Source organism: Girardinichthys multiradiatus, chromosome 3 (assembly GCF_021462225.1).
Source record: "Girardinichthys multiradiatus isolate DD_20200921_A chromosome 3, DD_fGirMul_XY1, whole genome shotgun sequence".
Classification (NCBI taxonomy): Eukaryota; Metazoa; Chordata; class Actinopteri; order Cyprinodontiformes; family Goodeidae; genus Girardinichthys; species Girardinichthys multiradiatus.
The window spans coordinates 29,698,401-29,716,337 of NC_061796.1; the positions used below are offsets into that span (position 1 = coordinate 29,698,401).

A 17,937-nucleotide genomic window follows, 5' to 3' on the forward strand; every position below is an offset into this window, starting at 1 on the left:
TCAGAATTTAAATAGTTTATTTTAAGCATGTAGCAGGAAATGCCTAAAATAGTTTGCACCTCTGTAAAACATACAGAAAATGTATGTCACGCCTTTCTCTACCAATAAATGTCAGAAAGAAGAGTTATTGCTTACAAAGGCAGGTTATGTACATTATTACAAGCTCCTCACCTCTCATTACACGTTCACATACATGTTTATGATGAAATGCAAAACACACACACACACACACACACATACACACACAAACACTACACAGATATAGTCCTGAACACATTAAACCCTGACAGAGCTGTGGAGATCATCACGCCTGGCATCTGTGGGTGCCAGTGGATCTCTTTGATCTCCGACTGACCCTGGTGCAGGAAGAGCAGCTGAGGGGGCAGGTCCTTCACCCCCTCCACCCTCGCACCCACGTCGCACGACTCCACGGACAGATCCCACTGGCTGATGACGTCGTCCGCCCCGGAGGCAGCGAACACGCTGGAGTCCATGGGGCTCCACTCCACGGATGTGATGGGGCCGCAGTGCTGCTTGAAGTTGGCCACTGGACGACCCGTCTGGAGGTTGAAGAGCACAGTTAAGGGGTGGGTCGACCGTTTTATACTTGTTGATACTCAGATTTGGTCATCTGTATGCTAACTTTTTTGTGGCAGCATTAATGATCCTATTCAACTCTTGGAACCAAAGCTTAGTGTCTTTCCACATGGATTGAAAGGAAGGATTTAATTACCAGTGTAGCCATTGTTGTACTTATGTGTAACAAACATAAGACGGAACAAATGTCTGTGGTTAGTTGACGCTGGCTAAATAACAGGGCAGCAGATAATCTGATGTTGTAACATAGAAACCTATAAACGCTGTTTTTCGTGTTGCAGTGATGGAGATTTACTGAGGTCCCAGCAGGAATTGTCTCACATGTAGGCATCTGAGTAAGTTAGAAAATGATTGAAAAGCTGATTTATGTCAGTAATTCAATTAAAAAAATGAGATTGACAGAGTCATGGTTTTGATTAAGGCTCACACAGCTAGTGAAAACCTCAAAATTCAGTTTCTCTAAACATTTTCTTTATTACAGAAAAGGTATTTAAAGGGCATGCTAATCCCACTGACAGTTGTCCAGCAGACAGTCAAAAACAAAAAAATATAATTGCTTAAGAAGCTAAGTGTTCCCAAAGTGGTGTATTAATGGAAAGTTTAGTGGAAGGAAAAAGTGAGGCAGAAAAAGGTGGGCAAGCTTCAGGGATAAGCCTATTGAAGAGCCACCACACAGATTTATCAACGACATGGGCTACAATGGTCACATACTTTGGGCAAAGCCAAGCCGGAATCAGAAGCCTCTTTTAATGCTCACCCTCTACCGATGATCCACATGGACCTGTCTTTCAGTGTTTAACCCTTTCTCTCTCCTAGACATGGCGATTGACTGAGCTTCTACTGTGACTAACTCTATGTGCTTTCTTTCAGACTCTAACCTTGAAAACTGGCTCAGAGTTTATCTGTTCTTTCTTTCTAGGTGAAACGACTAAAGGAGCTACATCCATTAACATTTACTTTTCCTTCCCATAGAAAGTACTCCCGGATCAGTGCTTCTGTGTTCTTTTTGTGTCTCTGCTCTGTTCTCTCAAACCCCCAGTCGGTCGTGGCAGCTGAGCCTGGTTCTGCTGGAGGTTTCTTCCTGTTAAAAGAGAGTTTTTCCTCTCCACTGTCGCTACATGCATGCTCAGTATGAGGGATTGCTGCAAAGTCAACGCCAGTGACTGTCCACTGTCTCTACATGCTCATCCGGGAGGAGTAAATGCTGCAAGTCACTGACTGGATGCAATCTGCTGGGTTTCCTCAAAGAGAAAAACTTTTTATCCAATTTGAATAAATAACTGAATCTGACTGCACTGTTCAATGGTTACGATTAATTGGAATGTATGTACCTGACTGTTGTGAAGTGCGTTGAGACGACGTGTTGTGAATTGGCGTTATATAAATAAACTGAATTGAATTTTCAGGCCTAAGGAGAAACTGGACTGTTGCCCCTTGGTCCCAAGTCCTTTTTTCAGATTAAAGTAAAATTAGCATTTAATTTGGAAGTCAAGGTTTCAGAGTCTGGAGGAAGAGTAGGGAGGCACATATTGCATGATGCTTGAGGTCCAGTGTGAAGCATGTGTTACTGGGCTTGATTGGTCAGCAAACTGGCCTGGCATGAACTCCATAGAGGATCTACAGTGGATGGTCAAGAGGAAGATGAGAGGCACCAGACCCAACAATGCAGATGACCTGAAGTCCGCTATAAAAGCAACCTTGGTTTCCATTAAACCTCAGCAGAACCACAGGCTGATCACCTCTATGCCACGCTGCATTTCATGCAAAAGGAGGCCCAGTGCATGGACATGCTTTTCAGTAAGCTGACATCTCTGTATTAAAAACCCTTTATTGGTCTTGGGTAATGTTCTAATTGTCTGAGAATTTTGAATTCTATGAGCTGTAAGACTGGATCTTCAGAAGTAACAGAAACACTTCAAATATAATCGGTCTGCAGGAATGACGCTGTGGAATATATGAGTTTTACTTCGTGAACTGACATTTTAAAGCAAATTAACTTTTCAATAATATTCTAATCCATTGAGGATCTCTATTCAGCGACCTGTCTAGATAAATTGCTCTTGGTTCCTACCTTAAACTGTCGCAGGTCCCAAACCTTAAGGAGTCCATCGTCCCCTCCTGAAAGCAGGAACGGCTCGCTCTTGTTCCAGCTGATTACATTGACGTCTGACGAATGAGCTTCATCGGCAGAGAGCATCGAGCTGGGCGGGGAGCGGATATCCCAGATACGGATGGACTGATCAACAGAGCAAGATGCAAAAACCTAAAGGAGAAAGAAAACATTTAAACTGTTTTAACTGAACCCTTCTACCTCAACACTGGATCACAATCAATATAAATGAGGCCTGAAACAAACCAAATCCTGTTTTTGTTTCCTTTTTGACAAAAAAAACCTAAGCCAGCCTCAATTTGCAGACTGCTGACTCCCATACCTCAAACTAGTTTGGGGACTATTTCGATTATAGCTGCAACCATCTGTTGCGACATGATTCCAGCTTTACCAGGTGTTCCTTTACAATAAACATATTTTCATCCCTTCAATCACTTCACACGACACACCCTGTTTTGATTTAATTTCCCACAACCAGACACCAACCGAGCACAGAGGAGCCGTTGAGCTCGATATGATGTCATTAACGCACCTCTAATCAAAGCCTATGTAACCTACTCTTCACAAACTAAAGCTTTCGCTCAGCTTGTCTAAGTGGAGGTGAAAGAGAAAAGACGATGACCACAAGAGACATCCGCCACTGTGAGTGTGACCCACGGTGTCATTATTATTGTACATACTGTGGCTTCCGTGGGCGACCACTGCAGATCCTCCACAGACTTGCTGTGGGAGCTGAAAGGTCTCTGGTCTATCTGCCACGAGGTCCCACCCTCACGTGGCTCCCACACGTGGATGTTCTTCCTGCAGTCGCCGCTGACGAGACGACCTGGTGAGGGAAATGCAGCGAATCCATCAAAAATGGAGACTTTCTTTTTCGATACTTTTCTTTTTAAAGCGATGACTTACTAGATAAAATATTAGGCTTTAGGATAAATGTTCCTCCATCCTGATGCATATCTGGTCATAAGGACAAAACTCCTGTGTTCCAGTTTGATTCGTTAATGAAATCAGGTTAGGTTCTCAAGATCTTTCAAGTGCAACAAACAGCATCACACAAAAACATTTGGACAAACCAACTAATTTATTTAAAATCGTTTGGACCCGACTAAATGTTTAATTTGGTTCTAGCGGGATATTATATCATGTTTGCTGCCTACTTTGCTGAGAAGGATTTCTTTTCGATCCTATTCTGTCGATTAGATTTGTCATTGATTGTAGACCAGACATTAAGAGATAAAAACAAAAGAAAGCAGATTTCACTTAAATTATCTCCGTTACAGAAAGTTATTAAACTGATGTTATTACATTATCAATTAAGCCGGTCAAGCTGTAAGCAGCTAAGATTTCGCTCTCAAGGGCGTCTAAGATGGACTGCTTGAGCTTTAACTGAAGGTCAGCACTTTGGTCAGTGTCTGTTTATTATTATGTGCTGCAATTGATACAAAGCAACCCCTAAATACAAATTTCAGAGACATAAGCATCCAGAAAGATAACTCTGCAGAGGTCCCACTGGAATCACATTGAAATAAAAACAAATATTCCCATTTAATGTTTTTTCTGTCTAGGTTTGGTAAATTATATGCTGATCAGAAACTGCACAAATCTCGACTTGGATAGTCAGCCTAAAAGATCAACAAACTTCTGTGTTTTTTACTGGAATATGATTAGATAGACTAACATAATTCTGTAGTAGAAGGAAAAGCGTGTGAGGTCTGAAAAGTGTGGCATGGTTTTGTATTCACCCACCTTTACTCTGATTCCCCAAAATAAAATCCAGTGTAACCAGTTACCCATATAAAGCTTTTGTTCCTGGCCTCAGAGGTTTGTTAGAGAACATTGGACCAAGGAACACAGCAGACAGGTCAGGGATGAAGTGGTGGAGTTTAAAGCAGAGCTGGATTATAAAACACCATCTTACATTTTGAACATCCCATAGAGAACTGTTCAGTCCATCATTGGAAAGCAGAAAGATTATCAAAACGTATCAAGACACGACTGCTCACTTAGTGACAGGCGGAGCAAGGATAGCGTTAATAGGAGACGCAGACAGGAGGCCCATGTTAACTCTGCAGGAACTGCAGAGATCCACAGCTCAGGTGGAAGAATCAGTAAACAGGACAACCATTAGACCTGCACTCATTAGATCTGCCCTTTATAGAAGTGGCAAGAAAGTCATGGTTGAAAGAAAGCCATTTGAATTATTAGCTACAGGTCCTTCTCAAAATATTAGCATATTGTGATAAAGTTTATTATTTTCCATAATGTCATGATGAAAATTTAACATTCATATATTTTAGATTCATTGCACACTAACTGAAATATTTCAGGTCTTTTATTGTCTTAATACGGATGATTTTGGCATACAGCTCATGAAAACCCAAAATTCCTATCTCACAAAATTAGCATATCATTAAAAGGGTCTCTAAACGAGCTATGAACCTAATCATCTGAATCAACAAGTTAACTCTAAACACCTGCAAAAGATTCCTGAGGCCTTTAAAACTCCCAGCCTGGTTCATCACTCAAAACCCCAATCATGGGTAAGACTGCCGACCTGACTGCTGTCCAGAAGGCCACTATTGACACCCTCAAGCAAGAGGGTAAGACACAGAAAGAAATTTCTGAACGAATAGGCTGTTCCCAGAGTGCTGTATCAAGGCACCTCAGTGGGAAGTCTGTGGGAAGGAAAAAGTGTGGCAGAAAACGCTGCACAACGAGAAGAGGTGACCGGACCCTGAGGAAGATTGTGGAGAAGGGCCGATTCCAGACCTTGGGGGACCTGCGGAAGCAGTGGACTGAGTCTGGAGTAGAAACATCCAGAGCCACCGTGCACAGGCATGTGCAGGAAATGGACTACAGGTGCCGCATTCCCCAGGTCAAGCCACGTTTGAACCAGAAACAGCGGCAGAAGCGCCTGACCTGGGCTACAGAGAAGCAGCACTGGACTGTTGCTCAGTGGTCCAAAGTACTTTTTTCGGATGAAAGCAAATTCTGCATGTCATTCGGAAATCAAGGTGCCAGAGTCTGGAGGAAGACTGGGGAGAAGGAAATGCCAAAATGCCAGAAGTCCAGTGTCAAGTACCCACAGTCAGTGATGGTCTGGGGTGCCGTGTCAGCTGCTGGTGTTGGTCCACTGTGTTTTATCAAGGGCAGGGTCAATGCAGCTAGCTATCAGGAGATTTTGGAGCACTTCATGCTTCCATCTGCTGAAAAGCTTTATGGAGATGAACATTTCATTTTTCAGCACGACCTGGCACCTGCTCACAGTGCCAAAACCACTGGTAAATGGTTTACTGACCATGGTATCACTGTGCTCAATTGGCCTGCCAACTCTCCTGACCTGAACCCCATAGAGAATCTGTGGGATATTGTGAAGAGAACGTTGAGAGACTCAAGACCCAACACTCTGGATGAGCTAAAGGCCGCTATCGAAGCATCCTGGGCCTCCATAAGACCTCAGCAGTGCCACAGGCTGATTGCCTCCATGCCACGCCGCATTGAAGCAGTCATTTCTGCAAAAGGATTCCCGACCAAGTATTGAGTGCATAACTGTACATGATTATTTGAAGGTTGACGTTTTTTGTATTAAAAACACTTTTCTTTTATTGGTCGGATGAAATATGCTAATTTTGTGAGATAGGAATTTTGGGTTTTCATGAGCTGTATGCCAAAATTATCCGTATTAAGACAATAAAAGACCTGAAATATTTCAGTTAGTGTGCAATGAATCTAAAATATAGGAATGTTACATTTTCATCATGACATTATGGAAAATAATGAACTTTATCACAATATGCTAATATTTTGAGAAGGACCTGTACTTTGTGTTGGTTTATACTCAACTGTTCTATTAAGAATCAAAGGAACAAATTTAAAAAGATCTGAGGACCTTACCTGACCTTTTTACATCTTGAGTTTTAGCGATACCCTTGTTCATTATAAATCCCATCTATGTTTAACTCTCTGACCTTCCAACTCAACTGAAAAGGAGCCTTTTCTGTTCTACTTTTCCCCTCTTGTTTTTTTTAACGTTCCTTACACACTGAAGTCAGACTTGGATTCGGTCCCCTGTTTTCCTTCTGCTTAGGATCATGGCGAGACATCCAGCTCAACGGTGTTTTACACGAGCCACAAAAACCACTTAAATGTAAATGTGAAACAATTCAGGTATGTACAAGTCTTTCAGTTTACGTATTTTTACCAACCCTGGTGTATTTTTCCCCCATTTATTTTTGGTCTCTTATGACAGGGGTCAGGTTGTGTTGTATATAATTTGTGAAATAATATTATATTGGTAAAAAACCGAAGTTAATCAAAATTCCTATTGATGTGCTTAATTTTTGTATAATGTAGGAGCACCTGAGATAACAATGGAAGCAGTTTAAATAAAATTATTCATCTTCACTCATCAGTTCTGGTTCTAACCGTATTGAAAACGGTATTAAATATTTTGGGATTATCCTTTCACTCTAGCTGACATTATGCTGAAAGCCATTGTTATTTTTGGCCTACAGCCTACTTGCAGGAGGAAGACTCACTCACCGGGGACTTTAGGGGACCAATCAATGGCGAAGCCTTCACTCATGTGTCCTGAAAAACTGAACAGCGCAGTAGCTTCCTTCTGCTGCTGGACGAATGTCGCCATGGCAGCAGAACTGTGGACAGCATGCAGCTGAGGTCGAATGTCGAATACCTCCACCTGTCCCTTGTCCGACCACACAGCAGCCAGTGAGAGCTCCCCACAACAGGTCACCTGGAAATTCAAGAGATGAATTAGTTATTAAAGATTATGGTTTATTTGTTTATTATTATATATAAAAACAAAAAACATACTCTAACTCTGTTGATCCCTCCATAGTGAGGCATCATGGCCAGCTCCAGCTGCGGTTTCTTATCCTCTTCCTCCTCGTCTTCATCGCTTTCCTCATCACTGCTTTCCTCCTCTTCGTTGTCCTTCTCCGTTCCATGAAGGTTGTGCATGCGCATCACAAGCAGTCTGCAACAGGTTGAACATATTTGCCAAAACTTAAACAAGTAGGAGCGAAAGTGAAAACCTCCATCACCGTCCAACAGACTCTTGATTTGAATTCCAGCGCTGACAAATTTTCTGCTAAATCCTGACGGACGGGTAAATCTTTAACTGAAAGCAACTCTGTGGTTCCCATGAGAATTAAACTGGCATCTGCTCACTACAAACAAATGTACTGTTATCTGTGGCTTTATCTGGTTGTATTAAATGTTTTCATCACCCTGATTCAGAGTCCATATCTGATGTACAGGTCCTTCTCAAAATATTAGCATATTGTGATAAAGTTCATTATTTTCCATAATGTCATGATGAAAATTTAACATTCATATATTTTAGATTCATTGCACACTAACTGAAATATTTCAGGTCTTTTATTGTCTTAATACGGATGATTTTGGCATACAGCTCATGAAAACCCAAAATTCCTATCTCACAAAATTAGCATATCATTAAAAGGGTCTCTAAATGAGCTATGAACCTAATCATCTGAATCAACGAGTTAACTCTAAACACCTGCAAAAGATTCCTGAGGCCTTTAAAACTCCCAGCCTGGTTCATCACTCAAAACCCCAATCATGGGTAAGACTGCCGACCTGACTGCTGTCCAGAAGGCCACTATTGACACCCTCAAGCAAGAGGGTAAGACACAGAAAGAAATTTCTGAACGAATAGGCTGTTCCCAGAGTGCTGTATCAAGGCACCTCAGTGGGAAGTCTGTGGGAAGGAAAAAGTGTGGCAGAAAACGCTGCACAACGAGAAGAGGTGACCGGACCCTGAGGAAGATTGTGGAGAAGGGCCGATTCCAGACCTTAGGGGACCTGCGGAAGCAGTGGACTGAGTCTGGAGTAGAAACATCCAGAGCCACCGTGCACAGGCGTGTGCAGGAAATGGGCTACAGGTGCCGCATTCCCCAGACCTGGGCTACAGAGAAGCAGCACTGGACTGTTGCTCAGTGGTCCAAAGTACTTTTTTCGGATGAAAGCAAATTCTGCATGTCATTCGGAAATCAAGGTGCCAGAGTCTGGAGGAAGACTGGGGAGAAGGAAATGCCAAAATGCCAGAAGTCCAGTGTCAAGTACCCACAGTCAGTGATGGTCTGGGGTGCCGTGTCAGCTGCTGGTGTTGGTCCACTGTGTTTTATCAAGGGCAGGGTCAATGCAGCGAGCTATCAGGAGATTTTGGAGCACTTCATGCTTCCATCTGCTGAAAAGCTTTATGGAGATGAAGATTTCATTTTTCAGCACGACCTGGCACCTGCTCACAGTGCCAAAACCACTGGTAAATGGTTTACTGACCATGGTATCACTGTGCTCAATTGGCCTGCCAACTCTCCTGACCTGAACCCCATAGAGAATCTGTGGGATATTGTGAAGAGAACGTTGAGAGACTCAAGACCCAACACTCTGGATGAGCTAAAGGCCGCTATCGAAGCATCCTGGGCCTCCATAAGACCTCAGCAGGGCCACAGGCTGATTGCCTCCATGCCACCCCACATTGAAGCAGTCATTTCTGCAAAAGGATTCCCGACCAAGTATTGAGTGCATAACTGTACATGATTATTTGAAGGTTGACGTTTTTTGTATTAAAAACACTTTTCTTTTATTGGTCGGATTAAATATGCTAATTTTGTGAGATAGGAATTTTGGGTTTTCATGAGCTGTATGCCAAAATCATCCGTATTAAGACAATAAAAGACCTGAAATATTTCAGTTAGTGTGCAATGAATCTAAAATATATGAATGTTAAATTTTCATCATTACATTATGGAAAATAATTAACTTTATCACAATATGCTAATATTTTGAGAAGGACCTGTAGATGCTGTAATAAAAACGTTACACAACAACAGAGAGAGCCAAGAGCAAACGTTCAGCGCTTCACCGAAAGTGTTGGTTCACTGGGAGGATTTTACTGAGGTTCAAAAACACACAGGTTGACTCAACTTAATAATTAGGTGACTTCGAAGGACAACAAATTGGATTTTATTTTAGAGTTACAGAATAAAGGGGGTGAACACAAATACACTGTGAAGATTACTGAGAATAACACTCGAGACACCTTTAAAATTGTGTGAAACTATAACCCTGAGGGTAAAAACGGTCCCTCTCAATAAAGTTTGATGAATATATATTACATTTAATTTTTGTTTCACTATCAACACATTGAATCTTTTCACATACCTAAACACAGATTTTAAGTTTACCATAATTTAATTTATTAAAATTCTTTACGGGCATTTTTCCCTTGATGTGAAAAATACAAAATATCCAACATCTTCCAAAACAAGCTGCAAAGTGGAAAATTTGTTATGAAGAATTAACGGCCTTGATAATTACTTAGTAAGATCAATAATTTACATTCATTATTGGTATTAGTTATTAGAACAAGAAGAATAAAGAAGAATTAAGTAACTTCTGACCTGAACATACACAGTATGTATATAAAAATGCATACTTATATGTGGTCTATCACATAATATCTTAATAAAACCAACTCAAGTTTGTGGTTGCGGTGGGACAAGTAAAAGAAAAACGAGGCTTCAGAAAAACGACAAACAGAAACACATCAAACTTCAGGAAATCTGGTGAAAGTCTGCCGGTGTGCATTTCTGAACATTTGACAGTTTTATGGATTTATCTTCAAACTGTCTAAGAATTGCGTAAACACCTGACTTGGAGTCTAAACAAACGTAATCAGTTCTGTGCATGCAGAACTAATTCTACAACCAGTTCTGTTAAACAGAAGACAAATGTTTACACGAAGTTAACTAAACAACTACAGGGGTCTCATATTTCCATCAAATGGTATTAAAACAGAGAATCATCTGCTATATTTATGTCCCAGCATAGGAACAAGGCTGTATCAGAACAGCTGCCTCACATCAGCTCAAAATATGTGCAGATGTAACATTTCTGTTCTCTCTCAAGGCCTTCTTTTCCCACTCTCCCTTTCACAGGAAAAAACAATCACAAGTGTTAAGACAAATATTTGTTTTTTCTTCTAGTCATTTGTGCCGCGAACCTCACTATTGAGGTCCAAATACTGGCTAGAATTGTTATCGATCAGTGATGATGTGAAAATGAAAAAAAATCCCCCTCTATCAGACATTACAAAAGGTTTTCACACTGATTTCTCCTGCATTAGTAAATAATCCTGCACATAATCCTGAACACAGCAAGAGAAGCAGGGCGGTGGCAGCCTAATGCTGTGTAGGGCTGCAACTAACGATTATTTTGCTAATCGATTAACCTGTTGACTATTTTTTCAATTAATTGATTAATAATGGAATAGCAAAAGGTGCTTAAAATAATTTTTTTTTTACAGAATTTGGACCAGATGACGCTAAAGCTGTGCCACTTGAGTTCTGGATAGAAGATATTTACAGGCGAAGAAGGGTTTTCATCTTAAATGCAAAATGTATATATTTTTTGCATTTAACTACTATAAATGCTATGTCCAGTCTCTAAATGTGGAAAGCTGTAACAGACAAACCCCAAAGGGCTTGCAGCTATGACTGCAGTAAAGGTTTGCTCCACAAAGTCCTATCCCAAAGGAATCTGAATACCAGTGAAGGACACCTATTTGTAAAAAATAGGTTAACAAAATATAGCATTTATTCCACATCACACATTTGAACTACAGGTCCTTCTCAAAATATTAGCATATTGTGATAAAGTTCATTATTTTCTATAATGTAATGATGAAAATTTAACATTCATATATTTTAGATTAATTGCACACTAACTGAAATATTTCAGGTCTTTTATTGTCTTAATCTGGATGATTGTGGCATACAGCTCATGAAAACCCAAAATTCCTATCTCACAAAATTAGCATATTTCATCCGACCAATAAAAGAAAAGTGTTTTTAATACAAAAAACGTCAACCTTCAAATAATCATGTACAGTTATGCACTCAATACTTGGTCGGGAATCCTTTTGCAGAAATGACTGCTTCAATGCGGCGTGGCATGGAGGCAATCAGCCTGTGGCACTGCTGAGGTCTTATGGAGGCCCAGGATGCTTCGATAGCGGCCTTTAGCTCATCCAGAGTGTTGGGTCTTGAGTCTCTCAACGTTCTCTTCACAATATCCCACAGATTCTCTATGGGGTTCAGGTCAGGAGAGTTGGCAGGCCAATTGAGCACAGTGATACCATGGTCAGTAAACCATTTACCAGTGGTTTTGGCACTGTGAGCAGGTGCCAGGTCGTGCTGAAAAATGAAATGTTCATCTCCATAAAGCTTTTCAGCAGATGGAAGCATGAAGTGCTCCAAAATCTCCTGATAGCTAGCTGCATTGACCCTGCCCTTGATAAAACACAGTGGACCAACACCAGCAGCTGACAAGGCACCCCAGACCATCACTGACTGTGGGTACTTGACACTGGACTTCTGGCATTTTGGCATTTCCTTCTCCCCAGTCTTCCTCCAGACTCTGGCACCTTGATTTCCAAATGACATGCAGAATTTGCTTTCATCCGAAAAAAGTACTTTGGACCACTGAGCAACAGTCCAGTGCTGCTTCTCTGTAGCCCAGGTCTGGGGAATGCGGCACCTGTAGCCCATTTCCTGCACACGCCTGTGCACGGTGGCACTGGATGTTTCTACTCCAGACTCAGTCCACTGCTTCCGCAGGTCCCCCAAGGTCTGGAATCGGCCCTTCTCCACAATCTTCCTCAGGGTCCGGTCACCTCTTCTCGTTGTGCAGCGTTTTCTGCCACACTTTTTCCTTCCCACAGACTTCCCACTGAGGTGCCTTGATACAGCACTCTGGGAACAGCCTTTTCGTTCAGAAATTTCTTTCTGTGTCTTACCCTCTTGCTTGAGGGTGTCAATAGTGGCCTTCTGGACAGCAGTCAGGTCGGCAGTCTTACCCATGATTGGGGTTTTGAGTGATGAACCAGGCTGGGAGTTTTAAAGGCCTCAGGAATCTTTTGCAGGTGTTTAGAGTTAACTCGTTGATTCAGATGATTAGGTTCATAGCTCGTTTAGAGACCCTTTTAAGGATATGCTAATTTTGTGAGATAGGAATTTTGGGTTTTCATGAGCTGTATGCCAAAATCATCCGTATTAAGACAATAAAAGACCTGAAATATTTCAGTTAGTGTGCAATGAATCTAAAATATATGAAAGTTAAATTTTCATCATGACATTATGGAAAATAATTTACTTTATCACAATATGCTAATATTTTGAGAAGGACCTGTATTTTGTGTTGCCCTATCATATAAAACACACTGAAATGTGTGGTTGTGACACGGATTCATGTGAAAAACTTTAAGGGGTTTGCATGGCGTTATATTTGGCCCTGGGGATGCATTGTCCCAATCTCAGTTTAAGAGAAAGAAAACCACCCTAAACCCACAAATCAATCCCTGGCACCCATGTGTTTTATGTACTCGTTGTGTGTTATTTGATTAGTTTCTAACACAGATGTGCAAGAATAACAATCTGAAAACCAAAATCTAAATGAATGTGCGGTAACACTGTGTGCCTTGCGGAGATGTTTGCGCTGTACCTGTTTTTCAGAGCTGTTTCAGCCTGCGTACCCGCACACAGCAGCATGGACAGGGGGAACTGCTGCCTCCCGTCTCCGTCTCCATCCTTCACCACGTCGAAGCTCAGACAGGGAGCACCTGAACGACAACCACAGTCAAACTTAAAACATTTAGATCCAGGATGAAGCTCAATCAGATTAACTCCAGCAGAAGCAGAACATTCAACAGGCCGGGCCTGAACTCGCCTGTTTGACACTCGTGGTACATGCGGTACGCGGAGCGGTCCATCTCCAGTTTCTCTCCGGGCCGAAACGGCTCGATCCCGGGGACGTACACCATCTTCTCCGCCTCTCCTTCCTCTTCCATTTCTACCCCTTCATCCTCCTCCTCCTCCTCCCTGCCCGCTTCCTCCGCTTCCTCCATCTCGCCCTCGTCTCCGCGGTTCAGCGCGTGCTCATCGGGCGCAGACATCTTGGAAGGTTACTTCCGGTGTGTGAAGCGGCCACGTGGTCTGAACGCCCACTCCCTTCTTTCCCTCCTCCTCCTGTGCCTCGCCTCCCTCTCTCCCCCTTTTCTCTCTCTCTCCCACCCTGTTTACGGGAATTCAGCTGTCCTCTTTGGCTCTTGGGTCCCGGCTGCCAGGAAAGAAAAGCCTTTCAAAGATTTCTCATGAAAATATAACGCCAGCCTGTTGACTTTGCTGTGCATTGTCACCTGATCTCTCAAAAAGCCCCCATTACATGTATGCTTATCACTGGCTTGATCTTGCATGCTGTGACCCACCCAGGACAAGCTCTTTCAGTGAATCACTATTAGACCTATTTAGAGGAATTATGAAACCTCCGCCACTCTGGCATTAGTACCCCTGTCACAGACTGGAAACCAGGATTTATCCCAGCATCCCAGACAAGGAGACATCTTAAATATTTATGCAGCTGACTGGAAAACATACAAAGACGCAGGCAGGCTCCATCAAAAGTAGTTCACAGTTTAAAATTTAAGTACTTCTATCCCCATTTGTCCAAATATGTTTTTCTCCTCATGGATCATGACATAAATTCAAGGTAAACAATGAACATGCAAAACATGGTGCTGCCTTGGTGACAGCTAGGAAACGCACTTTAAGGGTGAGGAAGAAAATGGTGCAGATTAGATGTCTGAGTGTGTGTGCAAGCAGAGGCAAGTGCTAGCATAAAGATTGCACTTTTATTCCTCATATAGGTTCAGACAGAAGCTCAGTGCATTCCTCCCATGTCGGCAGCTTATCTTTGAGTTTTCTGCTTTCATCCGACTTGCAAGGTGACTGTTAGTGATCCGTTTGCGTCTTGGGAAAATAGCTTTCACAGTTCATTTCACATGCATACATTCTATAGATATAGGAATCCAGCGAGCATAAACAAAAGCATATCAGCACTGAAAGGACCACCAAAGCACCCAAGTCCTCTAGCATAAACAAGTAAATAAAGGATCACTTTGTTCGATTTAAGTAAATATAAAGAAATCAAAGATGTTAAAGCTGTAAAATAAAATGTATGAAAAGAAGCATTTTACTGTTTCAGTTTATAACAGAGCATTGATCTGTGCAGCAACAATTACGGCTTGATAAATGGCTTGGAGAGAAGATACACTATTGCCATCAGGTTTTCATCTCATTTACCAGAGCTAATTCACTCTCCACTTTTGACAAACAACAAAAAAAAAAAACCATAATAAATATAAGTTACTGGATAATTCTAATTTAAACCAAATGCTAACAATGCATATACCTACAGGTCTTCAATTTACATTTATGTACAGGAATAAACTCCCACAACATTCATTTGTAAACAGTGAAGCAACCACAAAGAATGGCTTATGTGCACTTACTAATTCAGTTTGGATCTCTTGTTAGCATGGAAAGCACAATTAGCTGGAGCTTGTGACTTTTTTACCCCAAGAGAGCGACTATAAGGGTTAACATATATTTGTTATAAAAGAGCAAAGTTTTAGCTGACTTATGGCATTTCATTCAGCCTGTGCATGTCACTTCATTTAAGCAAAGCTTACTGCATCAAAACTCAAAATAAATCATTCAGTGCCAGGTCAAATTTGCATTATTGTGCAATAAAACAAAAAACATTGTTGCTACCAGTACAGTCCAAATGACAAGGACAATAACAAGGGGCTCCAGAAAGCTGCAGAATAAAGCAGGGATAGAGACCTTCCACAGGACGATGATGGTTTACGGTCTATCATTTTCCCACGTTGGTGTTCCTCGCTCCTGATGCCTCGGGTGGTCAACAGTCTGACCCTCACTGGACCGAAGTCCTTTCTTTCAACAGAGGGGGGCAATGTGGGCGGCAGACAAGTTTCAATTGAAGGTGAGCAACCCACCTGGAGCCACCGAGCAAAAAGTTCTGACGTTAGATTTAAGAGTTCTTCTGGGGAGGAAGACAACGTGGGGTACTGGTCGAGATCCGTCTCCTCCTGAAACCTCTGAGAAAAGTAAATGATGCAATTAGAGGTTGTTAAGTCATAAAACCAGTGACATTTATAGCTTCAATGTCTTTTTATATTAACTCATAAAATTTACATGTGACAACAGGGACATATATCAGATAGACTGAAAAGCCTACCTCTATATTTTTGTTTCTTTTGACAATTATATCCAGTGTCTGCTTCAGCTCGAAGATGAAGGTGTAATTAAAATGCTGATCCCAGAGGTTTGTAAGGAGCACATGCCAGGACTTTACAAGGACCACTGCTGCAGAGAACACGCAACACTGCAGGGAACACCTCAGAGTTAGCATGAACAACAATGTGACAAATCACCACAAGAACCACATCAATAACACTAGAGAGCAGCTGTTTGTTGCAATCTGTTAACATACTTGAGTTTTTCTTGTTAAGTTTATGAAAGATATTTAAATGAGTGGGAAAAAGGAAATAACTACACAGGTTACAAAGTCAAAGATGATCCCAAAAGAGTTGATTTTTGTGAAAACTGCAGGACCATAAAATGTACAAGCAGTTTATGACCTGTGAGCCCTATGCTCTCTCTGTTAACCTGATAATTAACTCACCGGCTCAGTTTCGCACAGCATGCTTCGGGTGTAGTGGTGCACTACACGATAATCTTTAGGGAATACAGACCGCTAAAGGAGAGAGAGATGAGAAGCAAAGATCAGGATGGGTTTGCATTTTAACCAGTGTTGTTAAAGTGAAACATATCTTTGATAATTGTTACAAATCTGCAGTGACTAAAAAATGCAAAGCATCATTTGATAATTATCATTTGATAAGAAGCTACATTCTATTCCTTCACATCATTTCCTCGCGTTATTCTTCAGGTCTGGGCAGCTATTAGAAAGTTAAAACTTACAAAACCAGTTGGATTAGAATCAATTGTTGCCTTTATGTTCTCAACGCCTTTCAGGTCAAAGTCACATCCACCACATTGGACGATGAAAAGCAGCAGCAAGAGTAGACCTGTTTGACACATGAGTTAGGATGAGATGAGTAGATGACATTCAGACTATAGGTGGAAACTTTCTGTGGTTTCTAACATGTACGAGCTGCATACCTACAGAGAAACATTTCAACATATCCTGTGTCAATTAGCCATTTCTGCAGAAAACTGACGAAAATACTCTTGAGCTTTAGCTATACCTCCAACTGCATTACATTAGCGTGGCTGAAATTGTTACGACAGTAAAAGTCAGTAGTAATACCTGAATAAGCGTGTGTAAGAGTCTGCTTTACAAGTCCTATAAGTGTGCATTTTGAAATAAAAGCAAGTGTAAAAGCATTAATAGAATTTTTTATTTCTCACCTGGCATTTTATCTTTCTAAGAATGGACACTTCTCCATTTCTCTTGTTGACAGCAATCACTCTTCAGCTGTGGCTCTGTGAAATGCTAAGTTTCTCCTCTGTGGTTTGTTGAGGTCTCTGACAGAGCACGCTTCTGCCTTTTCTCTCTCTCAGTGGTCGATGTTCAGTCCCTTTGGTCCCATCCCTTAGTGCATTCTCCTTTGGTTTCCTCCGGTACTTTCCAAAATGTGTCCCATTAATCACCATACGCCATCATTCTCTTTCACTTTGGATTTTCCTACTAAACCCTGTAGTGGCTGAGGTCTTCTTTCGTTTTCAGAGCTTCCTTTTCTTTCCCCTCCTTTTTCTGCCCTGTAATACTGACCTGGAATTTTCCTGAATTTTAAGGGCTCCTGGGTTGCTTAAAACTGGCTATAGGATAAAGCGGCAGAGATGCAGACCCCCCTCCTCTCCCTCTGGTCATTCCTTGTGTTCTCCACTCAGACACAAGCGCCGCTCAAAGTGAAAGTGGATTGCCTGCCTGCTCCCTTTAAGTCCCAGCCCCTCCCACGCCACACGTTTTACCTCACTATTGACTGACCCTGCTCCCTCCCCCCCCCGCTCCCCACATTCTCTGACACCCTCACCCCCTTCCCCCCCTTCCAAACAGGGTCCAAGGAGGCTTAGTCATGCAGTTGGATCGTATGTTTCTCATTTGGAGTCTCCCCCGCACCTCTGTGCCTGCAGATCTGCTTGTCTTCATCCCCTTAGTCATTATCATCCTTATTAATTGTCTCATATTCTGTTTTTGTTTTTGCTTTAAATAAACAAAGAATCATATTCCCTGTCAATCTTGCAAGCAGGATTGCAACACTCCACTGCCAGAACATGCAAGTCATTCCATGTGTAACG

General features: G+C 41.8%; 2 protein-coding genes across 2 annotated transcripts; both read right to left on the bottom strand.

Annotated features, from left to right (window-relative positions):
* grwd1 (glutamate-rich WD repeat containing 1) lies at positions 1-14,277 on the bottom strand. The gene is made up of 7 exons (XM_047361048.1): positions 13,481-14,277; positions 13,256-13,373; positions 7,541-7,703; positions 7,250-7,460; positions 3,388-3,533; positions 2,669-2,860; positions 1-560 (listed from the first exon to the last, which is right to left on the bottom strand). The coding sequence occupies exons 1-7, from the start codon at positions 13,704-13,706 to the stop codon at positions 252-254; spliced, it is 1,365 nt and encodes a 454-aa protein (XP_047217004.1). The 5' UTR covers positions 13,707-14,277; the 3' UTR covers positions 1-251.
* Positions 14,278-14,759: 482 nt separating this feature from the next.
* On the bottom strand, positions 14,760-17,596 carry zgc:174888 (uncharacterized protein LOC558116 homolog). The gene is made up of 5 exons (XM_047361049.1): positions 17,047-17,596; positions 16,597-16,703; positions 16,298-16,369; positions 15,851-15,997; positions 14,760-15,710 (listed from the first exon to the last, which is right to left on the bottom strand). Exons 1-5 carry the CDS (start codon positions 17,051-17,053, stop codon positions 15,360-15,362), a joined length of 684 nt encoding a protein of 227 aa, XP_047217005.1. The 5' UTR covers positions 17,054-17,596; the 3' UTR covers positions 14,760-15,359.
* Between the last annotated feature and the right edge of the window lie 341 nt (positions 17,597-17,937).